Source organism: Canis aureus, chromosome 36 (genome assembly GCF_053574225.1).
Source record: "Canis aureus isolate CA01 chromosome 36, VMU_Caureus_v.1.0, whole genome shotgun sequence".
Lineage (NCBI taxonomy): Eukaryota > Metazoa > Chordata > Mammalia > Carnivora > Canidae > Canis > Canis aureus.
The window spans coordinates 30,004,606-30,024,575 of NC_135646.1; the positions used below are offsets into that span (position 1 = coordinate 30,004,606).

A 19,970-nucleotide genomic window follows, 5' to 3' on the forward strand; every position below is an offset into this window, starting at 1 on the left:
GTCGCGGTTCCAGCCCGCGGTGTCCCGGGCGCCCGGCGGGGCCACGTGGGGGGCCGCGGGTCTCCAACACCCTCTGGGCTGCGGCGCCCAGTGTCCCTCACAGGCGGCGTCTGGGTCGGGAGAGGAGTGGGAGTCTGCGAGCGCCCTGCGCCGCCCTGGTCCGCGCCCTCCGCCTGCAGCGCGGGCCCCCGCGGCCGTGCACCTGCCTCCCCCTCCGTGGCGGGACGTGGGGGAGCTGTGCGGCTTCTTCGCGGTACCTTCCCGGCCTGTCCACGCGGCCGCCCCGCGCCGCGGGGTCCTGAGCAGGAGCAAGCACCGCAGCAGGAGGCCGGGCACGACCCCGAGCAGGGGGAGGGGGAGGGGCTGAACACGCGCAGCCCCTGGGACGCCCCGGGTCAGGGTCTGGGGTCCGGGGATGCCGCCACCTCGGCTCCCTGCCCAGCGGGCCTTTGCTTCCCCCTCTCACTCTCCCTGTTTTCTCTCTTTCTCAACTAAATAAAATCTTTATTTAAAAAAAAAGAACCTTACATGTCCCAGACTGCGTCTCTCTGCTCCCATTTCCTCCTGCGGTCTCTAGGTTAGAGAGCTCGGGTCCCTTGGTCCAGGACTCCAGCCCGGTAGTCACAGCCAAGGGCCCTCTGCCGATGCCCCAGGTTTACAGCTGCTCCTTCTCGAGGGCACCCTGCGGGCCTTACTGTCATCTCCCTAAAAAAGAACAAAACCGACTTCAAGAAGTTAGGCCGTTCCTTTAAACGTGTGTCACGTGGTAAGGCCAAATTTGAACCCAGCCGGATGACTTCAGGACTCCCATCCTATTACCTACTCATGCTTTAAAAGCCTTTCTCAGATGTTAAATTTGAGAAAGATTAAACGATTTGAATTTTTTAGAAGTCTTAAAAGTTGGTGGCTCCTGAGCGGCATAGTCGGGTCAGTGGTTGAGGGTCTGCGCTCTGGTCAGGGTCTCGGGTTGGGGATGGAACCCCACATGGGCTCTTCCCCACGGCCCTCCACTGGCTGTGTGGGCCCAAGCGCTCCAGCACTCTCCCGCTCTCTCTATAAATAAATAAATAAAGTCTTAAAGAAAAGTCTTAAGAGTTCAAGGAGAAAATATAACCGCATTGCTTTTAATCTGAAAGTAACCTTGGAACAAAGGGCAAAATTACAAAGGAAAAGTGACAGACAGACTTGGCTATAGAATTTTTCATTTCTTCCATCAAAAACACTCATAACATTAAAAACAAGTAAAAACTATAAAAAAAAATGCAATATACATAGGAGCACAACAGTTTTTAAAACAGGGGTCTTGGGCAGCCCCAGGGGGCTCAGCAGTTTAGCTCTGCCTCCAGCCCAGAACGTGACCCTGGGGTCCCGGGATCGAGTCCTGCGTCGGGTTCCCTGCATGAAGCCTGCTTCTCCCTCTGCCTGTGTCTCTGCCTCTCTCTCTGGGTCTCTCATGAATAAATAAATAAAATCTTTTTTTAAAAAAGAGGTCTTACAAGGAAACTATAAATATCCTGTTAATAAATGGCCAAAAATTTAAATTAGTTAAGCCATGACAGAAAAATGTAAACTGCCAAACATATTTTTAAGGGAAGTGAAAACTGACAGCAACGGTGCAGCAGCAGGTGGACGGAGACTACAGCCGCGGGTTGGGCCCGGAGGCCGGAGGCAGGATGCATCGCAGACGACCAAGCTCAGTCCTGGGCAGGACATAAATTGCTTCAGTGTTTCTGGAGGGTAGTTTGGCCCAAATGCAGTAAAAGCCTCAAAAATGTTCACACCCTTTGACTCAAAAACTGCATTTCTGGGAATTCATAATACGGGAATTGACAGGCGTTCTCTGTAAGAAGCCTGGCTAGTAAATACCGGGGCTTTGCGAGCCACACACATCTCTTCCGCTTTTCTTCTTGCGTGTGTACTTTTGTTTTTAAAACCCCTTACACATCCGACAGGTATTAGCTTGAGGGCTGCAGGGAGGTGGCTGCAGCCTGGAGTTGGCGGGAGGGCAGTGATGTGTGCGGAGAGGCGACCAGAGGGTTCGTCCCGGTGCATTGGCTGAGGCCCGAAGAGAGCGCTAAGTGTCCGAGGATAGAAGTCGGTAACATTGGATACGAGGAAATGAGCATTTTAAAAGTCTCAAATGTTTTAAAAAGTTGCAGAATGATATTTCCTGCATGACACAGTACACGTGGTTTATCACATGGAAAAATACGGCTAAGAAAACCGTATCTAGGGGCGCCTGGGTGGCTCAGTCAGCTGAGTGTCCTGGGCTCCCCGCTCAGGGGGGCCGAGTCTCCCTCTGCCCGCCCCCCCCCCCCCCCGCACTCTTTCCCCCTCTCTCTCGCTCTCTGTCCCAAATACAACACAATCCTGTGTACCTGGCCGAGGGCCGAGGAAAAGGTCCGGAAAGGTGTAAATACACTAAGATGCTGATGGTGGTCGTGGGGGCCGGCGAGGGCTAGAGACCTGGCCTCCTGCTCCGCGCGCTGCCTATAGCGGGTGCGCATTCTTTTGTAATAAGCTCAGCCTCGGGATCCCTGGGTGGCGCAGCGGTTTGGCGCCTGCCTTTGGCCCAGGGCGCGATCCTGGAGACCCGGGATCGAGTCCCACGTCGGGCTCCCGGTGCATGGAGCCTGCTTCTCCCTCTGCCTGTGTCTCTGCCTCTCTCTCTCTCTCTCTGTGACTGTCATAAATAAATTAAAAAAATATTTAAAAAAAAAAAAAAAAGCTCAGCCTCTGAGCCCCCGGGGGCTGGGGGTTGGTTATTCTCCACTAGCTCCCCGCCAGGTCCATTTTCCATCCTTCTCGGCTGGATTCTTGTCTCTCTGAAGGCAGAACTAATTTCTCCGGGCTCTTTGCCAGCGATCTGCAGGTGGGATTGACCAGTTGGAGGGGGAAGAGGAGAAAAGCTGGGGTACTTATTCCCCCTCCTTTTCCCAGTTGCACCTCTAAGCAAGCTCTGCAGGTCGGATCTCCTCCTCTTGGCCCCTCAGTCCTGGTGGTGGTAAGGGCGCCCCATGTTGCAAGGGCCGGGGGGCCTTCCCGTCTCTTGGCATGTCCAGGTCATGATTCGTTTCTGGCCCCCTCAAGCGCAGCCCAGACCTTCTCTCTGCAGAGGGGCCCTCCAGGAAGGCCTCTTCTGTTGAGACATCGGAGTGGAAGTGGGTTCTCGTTAGGACACACTGATCACATTAAAGAAGCTCGTGAACATCATAAGACATGACTCTGTTATTTCTTAAGGGACAGGCCTGGATATTCTCAGATTCTATACCTGAGATTTTGCCTATTTCCAGGTAATTCTAGAATGATTTATAGGTTCCTAGAGCAGGAATTTAAACTACCATCGGCTAGGCCGGGGATTGGGGGGGATGCAACACCTGTCTTGGATGTCCGCTTCTCCAGGAGCTCCTGAGAAGTCACGTGCCGCTGCATTTCATCGAAGACACGAATCGGTACCACCTAGTGCGGCTCCAACTTTTATGTTTTGAATGGGATCTTTTTTTTTTTTTAATTTTTATTTATTTATGATAGTCACACACAGAGAGAGAGAGAGGCAGAGACATAGGCAGAGGGAGAGGGAGAAGCAGGCTCCAGGCACCGGGAGCCCCACGTGGGATTCGATCCCGGGTCTCCAGGATCCTGCCCTGGGCCAAAGGCAGGCGCCAAACCGCTGAGCCACCCAGGGATCCCTTGAATGGGATCTTTAAGGAAATATTCTTCTATCAGCTCTAACATATAAATAAAAGTCAGACGCAGAGCTAAAGGAAGCTTCTTCCTCACCTCTGGGGCATCCTCTGGGGCCTCCCTGCTGAACCCCAGAACGCTTTGGAACACAGTTTGAGAGCACAGAGGTAAAGAGTCCAGGAGTTCTAGGGACGCCTGGGGGGCTCACGGGGTCCAGGCGCTTCGGGCCCCATGGGGAGCCTGCCTACGGCCCTGCCTCTAAATCTCTGTCCCTCATGAATAAACAAAATATTTTTAAAAAACAAAATAAAATACAAAGTCCAAGAGTCCTAGATGAGAGAGCCCTCACAGATCTCCAGTGCCTAGCGGACCTCTCTGGTTAGAGCCTAGAATCCCACAGCCCACGGGACGGCTTCAGCCCTCCCACGCTCCTCCTGTGAGCCGCGTTGCCTGTCTCAGCACCGCGTCTATCACCAAATACACACCAAGAGCTCTTCCTCATTTCTAATCATAGTCTTAATTGCATTTTTTGTATTGCTGAGAGAATTGTTTCGCATCCACTTACCATTTGTGTTTCCTTCTCTCCTCTGCCTTCCCCCTTTCTTTAGCCACCTTTGCATGTTTGGCCATTTCTTTATTCATTCAATACAGATTAACTCCTTATAATGGATCTGGGCACAATGCTAGTGGGTTAGGGATTTATCTTTATTCTATCACACTGGACACACACACACACCCAGAGTGTGTGTGTGTGTGTGTGTGTATATATATATATATATCTTCATAAAATGGGAATTATATGTTTTTTCCACTTACTTTTCTACAGACATGTTGCTTACTGAGTTCCTAGACATAAAATATAGTAAATGCCCAAGTCTTGAGGTATGTGGATCCTTAGGGTCTGAGCTCCCTTCTGTCTCAATTAACGCTGGATTAAATTAAATTAAATTAAATTAAATTAAATTAAACGCTGGAATCTGAGAGCAAAAAGTTCAGGGAAGGGACACTGGGCTGCCTCTGAACATTTCTTAGTAAACTGCCCAGCCCAGGCCTGCTGATTAGGTGTAGAGGGTTCTGCTGTTCAGCACAAAGGTTGCTCCCGGAGCACGCATATTATCAATGAGTCATTTCCTCCCATTCTTAGCCTTTCCTGGATATGTTCCTGTTTCCTTTAGTTATCCAGAAAAGACCCTAAAATCTTAGAATATTTACATCCTGATTGCTTATTCCTTTTGTGTACTTTGTTTTGGAATAAGTTTGCTTAGCTTCATTTTTAGAACTGCTAACAATTTCATAATCTGTCTTTTGTTTTTTTTTTAATTTATTTATTTTTATTTATTTATGATAGTCACAGAGAGAGGGGCAGAGACATAGGCAGAGGGAGAAGCAGGCTCCATGCACCGGGAGCCCGATGTGGGATTCGATCCTGGGTCTCCAGGATCGCGCCCTGGGCCAAAGGCAGGCGCCAAACCGCTGCGCCACCCAGGGATCCCATAATGTGTCTTTTGGATACTACATGACAAGTATGACTATGGCATTCGTTTCATAGGGAATAATAAGACATTAAAAATCTTTTAATTTCTTTGACATTCCATAATAGAACTTTAAGGGGCTTCTTTAAAACGTCTAACACAGAGAATCAAGTTCTTCTTCCTAAACCACACCCATATTATCGGCTCCATTCATCATATAACCAAATCATTCTGGTAAAAACTTAAGCCAGTGAGAAACTGGAAAGACCAAAGGAGACAAGAAGTGGATCCTGTCATATGCTGATTACACTGGGTTTTTAATTTGTTAAGTAACTTCTTTCTCTTATATTAAAGTGCCTCATTATTTAGGTAATATTTGGAGACATCTATCTGGCCCTTGGGACTGTGGTATTACTCCTAATACCTTGCAACTTAAAAAAATAATCTTAGCTTTTAAAATGCCTTCACAAGTATTAAATCTGACCCCAAATGACTTTCACGAGTGTTCTTACAGAATGTGCTGACACCGAAATGTTTGATTATTGTGATGAATCTTGGGTTTCCACAAAAGAGATGTTACAAATGGAAAGAAAACCTGGGAAAATCAGGAATTTGTCAGAAATTGTCTCCTTTTTTTTTTTTTTTTTTTTTTTTTGTATTTATTTCACAGTTTCTTTCTTCATACAGGTTTTTTTTCCCCCTCTTTCCCCACAAGTTATGTAGATTACCTGACAAACACAGTTAGATTTTATCTTGGAAATAATAGTAAATCCAGTTCAACAAATGCTTCCTTGAGGACCAATGAGTTAAATGGAAGATGCAGACCATTGCTTGACACCAAGATAAGGAAAAGGAAGTGAACTCCCAGTCGCTGGGCACTTCTCCAGCCATTTCTGGCCTCTGCTCTCCAACCTTTTATTCACCTTCCCTTCAGAGCGAGCGTAGAGGTTCAGTCCTCACCACCCTCAAGTCCGGGAGGAGCTCAGCACACAGCAGCAGCCGTTGTTGTCCTTGAAGTCACAAGTTAAAAGTCGAAAAAAAAAAAAAAGGAATCTTTCATATTGCCATTTTCCACCAATCTTTGATCAGCTGTAAATTATTTCCTATTCATCCACTCTGAATCTTAAAGACACACATGGGACATTGCTGTCTTGCCTCCCACTATCTTTTTGCTCTAAGCAGCTCTTTTGCTCCTAAAGATAGGCAGAAATTTCACACAGTTTGATTGATTTTACCCCTGATATCATGGGATGAGTTATTTTTGGTTTTTTGATTTGGGATTTGGAGGAAAGAGGCTCAAAGGAGGGTTTTGAGCATTGTAGCTGCACGGGGTACCGATAATTACAATTTTCTTTCCTTAGCTCTTTTAGGGAAAGTGAATGTAGCATTAAGAACATAGAAAGTCTCAACAATTGAGCACCAGAACAACACAAAAGTGACTCTGAAAAGGACTCAAAGCTTTTCGGTATGAGTGGCATATTACTTTGACATTCATTCGATTTTATTTTTCCTCCTTAAAGAGCTACCACATATTAAGGAATCTAATGTTCATCAGAGGAAAGTCTATGCATACTTTAAAATAAATTTTAATCTATTTACATTTTTGTAATTGTTATTGCTATATATACATACACACAAACAGTTTTAGGGAGACCCAGAAGAGTTTAAAGGCCATAATTATTACAAAAGATCTTCCTGATTACACAGTTCCCTGTGGGACTTGCTAACATCACAGAATTTGTAACCCAACTTACCAAACTTGGTAGGACAGATCGGTTTACTCATTTACACATTTGAGGATGTAATTTTAAATATATATTGCTAAACTCAGGTACTCAAGATCGGACCAATATAATATACATGTTTTTAAATAATGAAGATAATTTGACATTGCATATTAAGAATTGCCAGTTGTTAGAAATCTACGAGCAGACACTGTACTATCCCTGTGGATCAAGGCCTAGGTTTTTTGCAGCCTTTACAATGTTAGTATTGCAGCTTATGCTGTATGTGTCTTATGTATTTTTTTTAATCGAATCTACCAATCCCAACTTTTAATCAGAGTGGCCAGGCCCTTTATTTATTTATTTATTTATTTATTTATTTTACATTTTTAAAAATTTAAATTCAATTTGCCAACATACAGTATAACACCCCGTGCTCATCCCATCAAGTGCCCCCCTCAGTGCACGTCCCCCAGTCACCCCATCCCCCCACCCACCTCCCCTTCCACTACCCTTTGTTTGTTTCCCAGAGTTAGTGTCTCATGTATTTTTAATTGGAGATATAATTTGACATGCACTATATCAGCATCAAGAAATATTTTAAAGCTTTTTCTTCTTTTTAAATTTTTTTTCTCTTCTTTTTTAGTCAAATGCAGTAATGAGAAGAGGGGGAAGGAGTAAAACAAAGAGTTTGATTTGTAGCTTGGCTATAAACAGTCAGGATAATGCACTATCTTTGGACCCAGTGTATTAAAGCTTTGCTAAGAATTGTATTTGGAGAGACTATTTTATGGAGAAAACATAAGTCTTTCAGTATTTTTTTTTTAAGCCTTTGAGTCTTCTTTGATGTGGTACATTCACCACCTGGTGGCAACTCACTAAAAATCCAGTGCATGTAGTAAAAAGAAAACTTGTCCAGAAAGTATTTTGAGAATTACTTATAAAGAAAAATATGGTAGGTTTTATGCAATATTTGTTATTTCCTTAAAAGCACTTTTTAAAAACAAAACAATTATTCTCATGAGAAACCATAGAAAATGTAAATAACTATAGAGAAGTACTGAGTCATCCGTATTTTCACCACCACCTAAGGATAATAGCCGTTAGGGGTAGATATTCTTCTGAAAAGTTTCCGTGTACATTTTTTTTCTTACAGAACCATTTTTGTTTTGGGGTTTTTCTATTTTATAAATGCTCCTATCTTTATGGGCTGCTATTTGAATCACTACTCTGGGCATGGATACGGGTTGACGATCTGAGAAATAAGCCATCCTTCCCTGCCAAACCCACATAATCTTGGAAGACATGAAAATCCCCAGTGTTCAAATAGACGATTCAACTCCATGGCCCCTTGATCCAAGGTGGCACATTCATAGCTCAGGAAAGTTAAGGTAGGCTACGTAGCTTGCTCTGCTGAGTTCAGAAAATGAAAACCAGATTGACTAGTTAGCAAAAATGACAAAAGCAAAAGGAATATCTAAATAAATAACTATTAAAAGCCATATTGTGAGATGATGTCATGAAATACAGTTGGGATCAGACAAGCCAGGGCAAATCAAAACTTTGTGCAAGTAAGTATGAACGTGCAGGAAATCTATAGGGAGGGGTGTGGGGAGCCAGACATATTTTCTCTGATCCACTGGCTGTACTTCAAAGTGATATTAATAGAATTAAAATCTGATTATGTCATATTTCCACCTAAATACTCTTGAAGGGGGGCTTCATGGGCCCTTGGTGATCTGATCCCACCCTACCTCTCTGGTGCCACTCTCAGAATACCGGAGTCCTATGCTCCGTTCTATCTAGGCGAGTTTTCCTATGTCCAAAACAGTCACTTCTAATTTCCAGATTATGACAGGTGGCCTTGCTCTGTGCTTCTGTAGCACCAGGTAAGCTCCAAGGCTGCGGAGCCCAACACCTAACATAGTACCCAGATTATATAATAGGGCCTCCACCACCAGACAGAGCACCAAGAGAAGAGCGAAGCGGGCTTTTTGCGAGTCTGCCTGAGATGGCACGTGGCTGAGAAAAGAGGGAGCTAGAGAAGAAGGGGCACCCAGATGTGCTTCCACTTCTGAGATTCTTCTGATCCAGCTTTGGTGTATGTGGTTCTTTCAGGAACAGCACCGTAATGCATGTAGTCCAGCCCTGTTCGTTGGGTGGCGCCCAGTGAGTAGCACAAACATACAAAGGGGCGAGGGTAATATTCAAAATTTTGGGGCAGCCCCGGTGGCTCAGCGGTTTAGCACTGCCTTCGGCCTGGGGTGTGACCCTGGAGACCCAGGATCGAGTCCCACGTCAGGCTCCTGCACGGAGCCTGCTTCTCCCTCTGCCTGTGTCTCTGCCTCTCTCTCTGTGTGTCTCTCATGACTAAATAAATAAAGTCTTTAAAAAAATATTGAACAGCTATAGTGCAAGGCAGTGCTGTGAGGGCATCCCTGGGGTTGGCCTGCAGCATGTGGTCTCAACCAAGGGAGGGGCAGCCTGATAGGCATCAGGCACACGCCTTCTGGTACAAGGACTGTTGCCAGAGGGTTATCTTCCCTAAAAGGACTTGGTCCTCTATGAACATATCACAGTGTGGCCTAGTGTAGACAGCTGTGGCCTGCCCGCTGGCAGGAGCCAACTTGGTTTCCTCTGTGGTGCCCACCTAGGATTCTTGGGGCCAGATTGACCAGATAGGCTGACACAGACAGTGGGTATTTCTTGATTGCTTTAGAAGTATTTCAACATCTTAACAATCACGTGGCCATATTGATGCTTATTTACTGATTAGCCCTGCAGAAGGGTTTCTTTAACTTGCACTGGGCACTGAGCAAGAGGAAAGGGAAGGGATCCAGATTTCATTATTCAACCTTGGGCATCTGCATAACTCTGGGGCTAGAAGGCCACTTGCTCTGCCTATAGTACAAGGCAGAAAATGGTAAATACCTTAAGAGATGTGCTCTTGGGCCACAGGCTCTACTGTATCTCATGCTGCTCACCTAGTCACATATAAGACAGAGTGTTAAAACCCTTTTGGGGACGGATAAGACCAACATTATCATTGGATCAAAGTCTGTTTTCTGCTCTGCTTGTTAGTAATAGTTGAGTAATGCTTTGCTTTTTGGCCTCCAGTTGGATGACTCAATTCCCTTTGTTTGGGAACATTACCTGAGACGGGGCAGGTGGTCTATGCTCTATGCATCCCGTGGTAGGTGCTGGCCAAAGGGGTATACTGAGATCACTACTTACACAGCCTTGGGTTAGGATCAATGAGATCATTCTAGGTAAGGCTTTTCCCCGGGGGCTTGGCAAAAAATAAAAACAAAACCAAAAACAAATTGGCTCAAAACACTCTTCCCACCAAAGGCAGCTTTGCAGAATTTTGGGAAATTCAGGTACAAAAACAGGGTGAAATTCGTGGGTTCCAGTACTGTTCCAAGAGGTCTGATAGAAGAGAGAGGAGGTTTCAGCCTTAGGACTTCCTCCCCCGCTCCCTGGAGACGGTGCTGGGCGCCCAGCCTCAGGCTGGTGACGGCGAACACAAGGCCCAGCCGCAGAGGCTTTTCCCCAAGTGGCTCCTGGGACAGTCCCAGAAGCGGCTCATCCCTGGCACTAGTGGGGAGCCCGGGGCGAGGCGCGGGGCTGGGCACGGGAGGGCCCCCACCCCCACAGTGGTGACCTCGTGGCCGGCTTTTCAGGGCCTCTCGTACATTGCGGGGCCCTGATTTCTAACAGGGAGAAGCGGGAGGAGTCCCTTCTCCGCCACTGGGTCCTGCTGTTGGCTTCTGGATAGTCTTTCACATGTTGTGGGTACTTAATTCAAAGAGCATCTGTGTTTTGACAAATACATTTTACAACCTTATTTTTCCATACCAATGCCAGGTTTACACTGATTAAAATACACACAGAGTTATTTGTATGCAAAATCTCTCTCCTAATTAGTTAATTAGTATATCAAATTTGTATGGCTGTTTATCATGTTTCCAACACTAGGTTTTTGAAAAATTCAGACAACATATAAGATTCAGTTTCTATCCTCGAGGAATGTATAATTCGAGAGAGAAAATTAGCATTCAACAGATAATTAAGCAAGAAACGAGCAATGAAGTATGATGCTGATTAGAAGAATAACTCAGATTCAGGGGGGAAGAAAAGCCCAGTACGGGTTAGAATAAGAGACTATTGCAGGAAGAGAAGACTCAAGATAGGTCTTCAGGACAGAAAAATGTTAGAAGGGGATAGTGCAAGAGCAGCGTTCCTGGCGTGAGGAGTCACATGAGCCAAGGCCCAGAGGCAGGAAGTCAATCCCATGTGCTCGGGGACATCCAGGAGAGGTTGTGACAGGAACGAGGAGGGTAAGTACATGGGAAATAAATATGGGTAGTTAAGGCGGAGCCCTGATTCTCTCCTCAAAGGTCAGACTGAACTCAATATTCTGTATAGACCACTGCTGTTCAATCATAATGCCACGTGTGTGATCTAAAACTTCCTATGCCGCACTAAAAAAAAATAAAAAGAAACGGGCGAAGTTAATTTCAATATTTTCCCTAACCCAATATATCTAAAATATTACCATTTTGACATGTAATCAATATTAAAAAAATCTAAAAAAAAAATCTTACACTGCTTCAGTTGTTAAATTTAAAACAAAGTAAAATTTAGTTCTCCAGTTGCATGGACCACATTTCAAATGCTCAACAGCCACATGTGTCCAGCATTGGACAACATGACCATAGACAACTGTGAGATTATTTAGCAGCCGAGTAATAAGTCAAAGATAAGTGTAATCATAGGACAATTTGTTTTCAGTGAAATGCAAAGTGAATTGAAGGGTGTGATTGTGGGAGAAGAGAGAAGTTAGATCTGCAAAGAGTCTCATGCAAGGAGTAGAATGGTAGCAGTGGGGTGTTAAGAGGATAGGGCAAATCTGAGGGATGCTCCAAAGAAGTAATTGATGTGCCTTGTCGAGTGATTGGAAATGAGACAAGAAAGAATATTCAAGAGTGGTAGCCAGCTTCCCAGCAGCTCTCAATGATCCTGGCTACCAGTGTTGGCATCCTGGTGCGGTCCCCTCCCACACTGTACCAGGTGTGGCACATGTGACCGATAGAATAAGGGGGTAGTCACCTCACCCCAGTGAGAATGGGCAAAATTAACAACACGGGAAACCACAAATCTGGAGAGGATGTGGAGAAAGGGGAGCCCTCTGCACTGTTGGGGGACTGTGACCTGGTGCGGCCGCTCTGGAAAACTGTGTGGAGGTTCCTCAAAGAGCTAAAAATAGATCTGCCCTATGGCCCAGCAATTGCACTGCTGGGGATTTACCCCAAAGATACAGATGCAGGGAAACGCCGGGACACCTGCACCCCGATGTTTCTAGCAGCAATGTCCATAAGAGCCACACTGGGGGAGGAGCCTCGGTGTCCATCGACAGATGATGGATAAAGAAGATGTGGTCTATTATACAGTGGGATATTCCTCAGCCATTAGAAACGACAAATACCCACCATTTGCTTCGACGTGGATGGAACTGGAGGGTATGATGCTGAGTGAAGTAAGTCAGTTGGAGAAGGACAAACATATGGTCTCATTCATCAGGGAATATAAGAAATAGTGAAAGGGAATAAAGGGAAAGAAGAGAAAATGAATGGGAAATATCAGAGATGGAGACAAACCAGGAGAGACTCCTAACTCTGGGAAACGAACAGGGGTGGTGGAAGGGAGGTGGGTGGGGGGTTGGGGTGACTGGGTGACGGGCACTGAGGGGGGCACTTGATGGGATGAGCACTGGGTGTTATGCTATATGTTGGCAAATGGAACTCCAATAAAAAAAGTACAAAAAAAAAAAAAGAGTAAGGGTATAGTGATGGTTCGTCACTTCCAAGATTAGGTTATAAAAAGATGTCTTGGTGGCTCTCTCTCTTGGATCATTGACCCTGGAGACATGGAGCCCCTACACCCTGAGCAGCCTTGTGGAGGGGACCACGTGGCGGGAACCAAAGCCTGCCAACAAGCCCATGAGTGAGTCTGGAAGGAAGGGGTCCTCCTACCCTGCTCTAGCAGTCGGATTACTAGGCCCCAGCAAACACCATGACTGTGACCTCGGGGGAGGCTCAGCCAGGACCCCTACTCGGCCTCTCCCTGATTCCTGAGTCTCAGAAAATGTTTGTTTTAAGCTACTGAATTTGTAATGGCATTAGGTGATGACTGCATCGAACAATAATAAAAAGATAACCGAATTTAAAATGGTCAAGATAATTGAATAGCCACTTTGCCAAGGCAGGTACTAAGCATACAAATAAGTGCTCAACATCATTAGACACCTGGGAAATACAAATTAAACCCACAGGAGCTAACTACACACCCGTCAGCAGGCTGGAATTAAAGACGGGCAGCACAAAAGGTTGATGAGGTTGTGGAGCAACCAGAATTTTTTATTTTAAAACTGAGATGTAGTCCGTGTACCATGCAGTTCATCCACTGAAAGTACACAATTCAACAGCTTTAGTATAGTGCAACCACGGCTACAATACAGTTAAAAATATTTGTATTACTCCGAAAATAAACCCGGTACGTCTTAGCTGGCTCCCTCCAATTACTCCACTGCCTCTCTGAACCCCATCCACTTTCTATGTCTATATATTTGCTTATTCTGGACACTCATATTAGTGAAATTATACAACCTGGGGTCTTTTGTGTTTGGTTTCTCTCATTTAGCACAGTGTTTTCGAGGTTCTTCCATGTTGTAGCATGTATCAGCATGTCATTTTTTTTTAATTGCCCAATACTGTTCATTACATGGATATATGGCTTTTCTTAAATCCATCAGTTGATCCACATTTGAGTTGTTTCCACTTTTTGGTTATTGTAAGTAGCTATAAACATTTGTGTGGACTATACTTTTGGGTAAATACATAGGAGTGGAATTACTAGGCCTCGCGATGACTCTATATTTAACCGGTTGAAGGATTGCCAGATTTTTTCCAAAATGGCCATAAAATTTTACATTCCCACCAGCCGTGTATAACAATCCCTATTTCTCTACATCTTCACCAACACTTGTTATGTTCTGTCTTTTTGATTATAACCATCTTCACGGGTAGGAAGTGATATCTCATTATGGTTTTGATTTGCACTTCCTTGATGGCTAATCATGTTGAGTATCTTTTCATGTGATTATTGATCATTTGTAGATCTTCTTTGGAGAACTCTTAAGACCTGTTGCTCACTTTTAAATGGAATGATGTTTATTATTTTTTTATTTTATTTTTTAAAAAGATTTTATTTATTTATTCATGAGAGACACGGGGGGGGGGGGGGAGGGCGTGCAGAGACACAGGCAGAGGGAGAAGCAGGCTCCGTGCAGGGAGCCCGACGTGGGCCTTGATCCCTTGCCTCCAGGATCAGGCCCTGGGCTGAAGGTGGCACTAAACTGCTGAGCCACTTGGGCTGCCCTGGAATGATTTTTAAAAAGTCATTATTAAAAAAAAAAATTCATTATTAAGTTGTAGTAGTCCTTTACATATTCTAGGTACAAAATCCTTATTAAATATACCATTTGTAGGGATCCCTGGGTGGTGCAGTGGTTTAGCGCCTGCCTTTGGCCCAGAGCGTGATCCTGGAGACCCGGGATCCAATCCCACGTCGGGCTCCCAGTGCATGGAGCCTGCTTCTCCCTCTGCCTGTGTCTCTGCCTCTCTGTGTGACTATCATAAATAAATAAAAATTTAAAAAAATAAATATACCATTTGTAAAAAAATTTTTTTCCCTATCCTGTGGGTTGTCTGCAACTAGAATTCTTAGTCCTAAATGATATGAACACTTTTGAAAAACATCTTGGGTTCCATAACTCGCCCGAGGCTCCAAGCTATGAGGATGCTACGGACAGGACTGACTACATAATGAGGAGACTTGCCTACAGCAAAAGGAAAATGTGGGGCATCTTGTTTAAAAATTGTTAAAAGTAGAGCATGAAACCAAGAGCAGGGCCCCTGTAGGCATGAGGCCTTGTGTGAGACATGGGCTGCACGCTCAGGAGGCTGCGGCAATAGGGCCGACTGTAGAACAGGAAAAGCTCATGCTTTCCAATAAACCGTAAAACCCCACGGGGCTGAACGATGGGCCCATTCTTTGTGCCCCAGGGCACGAGGCAGGGCGGCGAGGTCAGAGGTAGTATCAGATCTTGCTGTGCTAGAGCAGCTTAAAAACAGGCCAGGAGTTAGTCGTGACCTCGGGTGATGGGTGATGTCGATGCCTCTTTGTCTTCTATTGGGGGAGCACTTGGTACTTCTCTTGGACCAAAGTTAGGAAAGTGAGTCTCGACCAAAGGCTTGATAATAGCATCTTCTTAGACGCTAACTTGCTAAGACTGAGTCCTTGAACTTCCCTCGCTCTGAAATTCCTCCCTTTTTTTTATTTTTTTTTCTTTTTTTTTATTGGTGTTCAATTTACTAACATACAGAATAACCCCCAGTGCCCGTCACCCATTCACTCCCACCCCCCGCCCTCCTCCCCTTCTACCACCCCTAGTTCGTTTCCCAGAGTTAGCAGTCTTTACGTTCTGTCTCCCTTTCTGATATTTCCCACACATTTCCTCCCTTTTAAATTTTTCTTTGAATTCCTTCTTTGTGACCCATGTGTCAGTCCTTCAACGGGGACATCCGCGTGCACCTGGGCACAGGGCAGCACCCCGAGTCGCCCTGGGGGCGGATCCCATGGGTGCGGGGTAGGCGGGGCACCTCGGCATGGGGTCCCCCCTCGTGGGAGCAGTGACCTTCAGCTCCGTCCGCAGAGACGCGGCCACCGCCTGTCAGCGAGGGGAAGGCCCGCCCTTGAGGAAGTCGGGGCCAATCCGCAGCCTTTCCCCGAACCCCGAAGTACTGCAGTCCCCGGGGAAGGAGCCTCTGCAGCGAGCTTAGGACTCAACTACGTTAGCGGCCCGCGACCCAGTGCATCGGAGCCGAGTCTCAAAGAAGAGAACACTAGGCTCGTATTTTTAATCAAAAGTCTTAAAATCTCGGACGCCCCGGGGGCCTCGGCGGTGGAGCAGCTGCCTCCGGCCCAGGGCGTGACCCCGGGGTCCTGGGTTCGAGTCCCGCGTCGGGCTCCCTGCACGGAGCTGCCTCTCCCTCCGCCTGGGGCTCTCAGGAATAAGTAAATGAAATCTGTAAAAAACCCTTAAAATTCATGTCTATCCACGTTAAGGGTTTACTCATTTATTTGGGGGCAGAGGAGACGGAGAACCAGGAGGGAGGACCCCGAGCCGGAGCCCAGCGGGGGCGACCGCACCGCACCGCCCACCGGGACTCGGACGCTGCGCCCACGAGCCGCCAGCGCCCCTCGGACGGAACCGCTCCCCGCCCGCCGCCGGCCCTGCCCCCCCGCGTCCGCCCCGCCCCGCTCCGCTCCGCTCCCGGCTCCACGTGCCCCGCCCTCGGCTTCTCCGCCAGCGCCTCTCCCGCTTCCGCCCCACTCCGTCCCGCTTCCGCCCCGCTTCCGCCCCCGCTTCCTCCCCCAACTCCGTCAGCCCCGCCCCCTCCCGCTCGGCCTCCTCCGTCAGCCCCGCCCCGTCACCCTCGGCCTCCTCCGTCAGCCCCGCCCCCTCCCGCTCGGCCTCCTCCGTCAGCCCCGCCCCGTCACCCTCGGCCTCCTCCGTCAGCCCCGCCCCCTCCCGCTCGGCCTCCTCCGTCAGCCCCGCCCCCTCCCGCTCGGCCTCCTCCGTCAGCCCCGCCCCGTCACCCTCGGCCTCCTCCGTCAGCCCCGCCCCCTCCCGCTCGGCCTCCTCCGTCAGCCCCGCCCCCTCCCGCTCGGCCTCCTCCGTCAGCCCCGCCCCCTCCCGCTCGGCCTCCTCCGTCAGCCCCGCCCCGTCACCCTCGGCCTCCTCCGTCAGCCCCGCCCCCTCCCGCTCGGCCTCCTCCGTCAGCCCCGCCCCCTCCCGCTCGGCCTCCTCCGTCAGCCCCGCCCCCTCCCGCTTGACCTCCTCCGTCAGCCCCGCCCCGTCACCCTCGGCCTCCTCCGTCAGTCCCGCCCCCTCCCGCTAACCTCCCCGCCAGCCCCGCCCCCTCCCGCTCAGCCTCCTCCGTCAGCCCCGCCCCGTCACCCTCGGCCTCCTCCGTCAGCCCCGCCCCCTCCCGCTCGGCCTCCCCGCCAGCCCCGCCCCCTCCCGCTCAGCCTCCTCCGTCAGCCCCGCCCCCTCCCGCTCGGCCTCCTCCGTCAGCCCCGCCCCCTCCCGCTCGGCCTCCTCCGTCAGCCCCGCCCCGTCACCCTCGGCCTCCTCCGTCAGCCCCGCCCCCTCCCGCTCAGCCTCCTCCGTCAGCCCCGCCCCCTCCCGCTCGGCCTCCTCCGTCAGCCCCGCCCCGTCACCCTCGGCCTCCTCCGTCAGCCCCGCCCCCTCCCGCTCGGCCTCCTCCGCCAGCCCCGCCCCCTCCCGCTCGGCCTCCTCCGTCAGCCCCGCCCCGTCACCCTCGGCCTCCTCCGTCAGCCCCGCCCCCTCCCGCTCGGCCTCCTCCGCCAGCCCCGCCCCCTCCCGCTCGGCCTCCTCCGTCAGCCCCGCCCCGTCACCCTCGGCCTCCTCCGTCAGCCCCGCCCCCTCCCGCTCGGCCTCCTCCGTCAGCCCCGCCCCCTCCCGCTCGGCCTCCTCCGTCAGCCCCGCCCCGTCACCCTCGGCCTCCTCCGTCAGCCCCGCCCCCTCCCGCTCGGCCTCCTCCGTCAGCCCCGCCCCCTCCCGCTCGGCCTCCTCCGTCAGCCCCGCCCCGTCACCCTCGGCCTCCTCCGTCAGCCCCGCCCCCTCCCGCTCGGCCTCCTCCGTCAGCCCCGCCCCCTCCCGCTCGGCCTCCTCCGTCAGCCCCGCCCCGTCACCCTCGGCCTCCTCCGTCAGCCCCGCCCCCTCCCGCTCGGCCTCCTCCGTCAGCCCCGCCCCCTCCCGCTCGGCCTCCTCCGTCAGCCCCGCCCCGTCACCCTCGGCCTCCTCCGTCAGCCCCGCCCCCTCCCGCTCGGCCTCCTCCGTCAGCCCCGCCCCCTCCCGCTCGGCCTCCTCCGTCAGCCCCGCCCCCTCCCGCTTGACCTCCTCCGTCAGCCCCGCCCCGTCACCCTCGGCCTCCTCCGTCAGTCCCGCCCCCTCCCGCTAACCTCCCCGCCAGCCCCGCCCCCTCCCGCTCAGCCTCCTCCGTCAGCCCCGCCCCGTCACCCTCGGCCTCCTCCGTCAGCCCCGCCCCCTCCCGCTCGGCCTCCCCGCCAGCCCCGCCCCCTCCCGCTCAGCCTCCTCCGTCAGCCCCGCCCCCTCCCGCTCGGCCTCCTCCGTCAGCCCCGCCCCGTCACCCTCGGCCTCCTCCGTCAGCCCCGCCCCCTCCCGCTCGGCCTCCTCCGCCAGCCCCGCCCCCTCCCGCTCGGCCTCCTCCGTCAGCCCCGCCCCCTCCCGCTCGGCCTCCTCCGTCAGCCCCGCCCCGTCACCCTCGGCCTCCTCCGCCAGCCCCGCCCCCTCCCGCTCTGCCTCCTCCGTCAGCCCCGCCCCCTCCCGCTCGGCCTCCTCCGCCAGCCCCGCCCCCTCCCGCTCGGCCTCCTCCGTCAGCCCCGCCCCCTCCCGCTCGGCCTCCTCCGTCAGCCCCGCCCCGTCACCCTCGGCCTCCTCCGTCAGCCCCGCCCCCTCCCGCTAGGCCTCCTCCGTCAGCCCCGCCCCCTCACCCTCGGCCTCCCCGCCAGCCCCGCCCCCTCCCGCTCAGCCTCCTCCGTCAGCCCCGCCCCCTCCCGCTCGGCCTCCTCCGTCAGCCCCGCCCCCTCCCGCTCGGCCTCCTCCGTCAGCCCCGCCCCGTCACCCTCGGCCTCCTCCGTCAGCCCCGCCCCCTCCCGCTCGGCCTCCTCCGTCAGCCCCGCCCCCTCACCCTCGGCCTCCTCCGTCAGCCCCGCCCCCTCCCGCTCGGCCTCCTCCGTCAGCCCCGCCCCCTCCCGCTCGGTCTCCCCGCCAGCCCCGCCCCTCGGCCCTCTCAGCCCCGCCCCCGCTCGAGCCCCGCCCACCCCGCCCCCGCCCTACCCGTTTCCGCCCGCGGGGTTCTCGCCCCGCCCCTCAGCGTCCGCCGCTCGGAGGCCTCGGGTCGTGGGCCGCTGCGGCCGCGGGGAGGACGGTCTCGGGTGTCGGGCGGCTCGTGCCCCGGTCGCCGCGATGGGGCTGCGGCAGGTGTGGAGGTTCGTGGCGGGGTGGGCGGGCGGGCTGCCCGGCGGCCGGGGTCGCGCGCGGGGCCTGCGGGCTCGAGGCTTGCAGCGACCCGAGGCGCCGCGGAGCCGACCGGGCCGTGGGTCTGCGTGCGGCCGGCGGCGCGGGGCCAGCCCGGAGGGACCTCGGGGCTGGCGCTCGCTGCACCTGCGGGGCGCCTGGGGGCCGCGGGGTCCCTGCCGGTGTGCGGAGCGCAGCTCGGGCCGTGCCAAGGGACTGTGGCCGCCGCGGCCTCGGGAAGCGGGCTGCCGGCCGCACGTGCGTGGGGCGGCTGCGACCCCTCGGGCGGCACCGGCCTGCTTGCCCGCTGGCTGAGACGCCGCTCGGGAAGGCCCGTTTGCCAACGGAATGGCCGCCCCAGAGCCCAGGAGGGCGCCCTCGCTGGGGCTCTGGCCGGAGGTCCTCTCCAGGGCCCGCAGCCCCCTCGCCCCAGCGGGGCGGGGGCCCGGGGCCGCGTCGCCCGGTGCGCAGTAGCCTAACCTGCAGGTGCGTTCGGGAGCACCTGGGTGGTGCTCTGGGTGGTGGCTGGCCCGGCCGGTCGGGCCCTCTTGAGCTCCGGCCTCCTTGGCTTCCCTGACGGCCCTTGGGCACCTTAGAGGGGACCTTGCGAGTAAAGCACCTCCCCGGAGAGGACCCTCCACCGCGCGTGCCTCACCTTGATTCATCCTAAACGCTAGTGTGGTCCCAACCGCCCGGACGTCTTCCTTGCACATCACCTGTCAGTTTGCACCCAAGTGTAACCCGTGCTCATCCGCACTTGCAACTCCTTGGAACTCCCATTCTTCTAGATTTTTAAAGCTCTCCAGGTTCTCCCGCACTCCCAGTCCGTATCTCTTCCTGCTGCTTCAGAGGTTGGATATTCCTCCCCAAATATTTCAGTTGCTCATTTTGCAGAAATAT

At 52.2% G+C, this 19,970-nt stretch overlaps 1 protein-coding gene across 2 annotated transcripts in view; it reads left to right on the forward strand.

Moving 5' to 3' along the window:
• The first annotated feature begins 18,904 nt into the window (after nt 1-18,904).
• Nucleotides 18,905-19,970, forward strand: part of HIBCH (3-hydroxyisobutyryl-CoA hydrolase) — a 96,221-nt gene continuing 95,155 nt past the window's right edge. The window contains exon 1 of one of the 2 annotated variants that reach the window (XM_077885137.1): nt 18,905-19,042. In XM_077885137.1, the coding sequence (XP_077741263.1) occupies nt 19,020-19,042 (23 nt within the window). In that variant the 5' untranslated portion in view covers nt 18,905-19,019. The remainder of the gene's footprint in view (nt 19,043-19,970) is intronic. The other variant, XM_077885140.1, reaches the window with a different exon arrangement.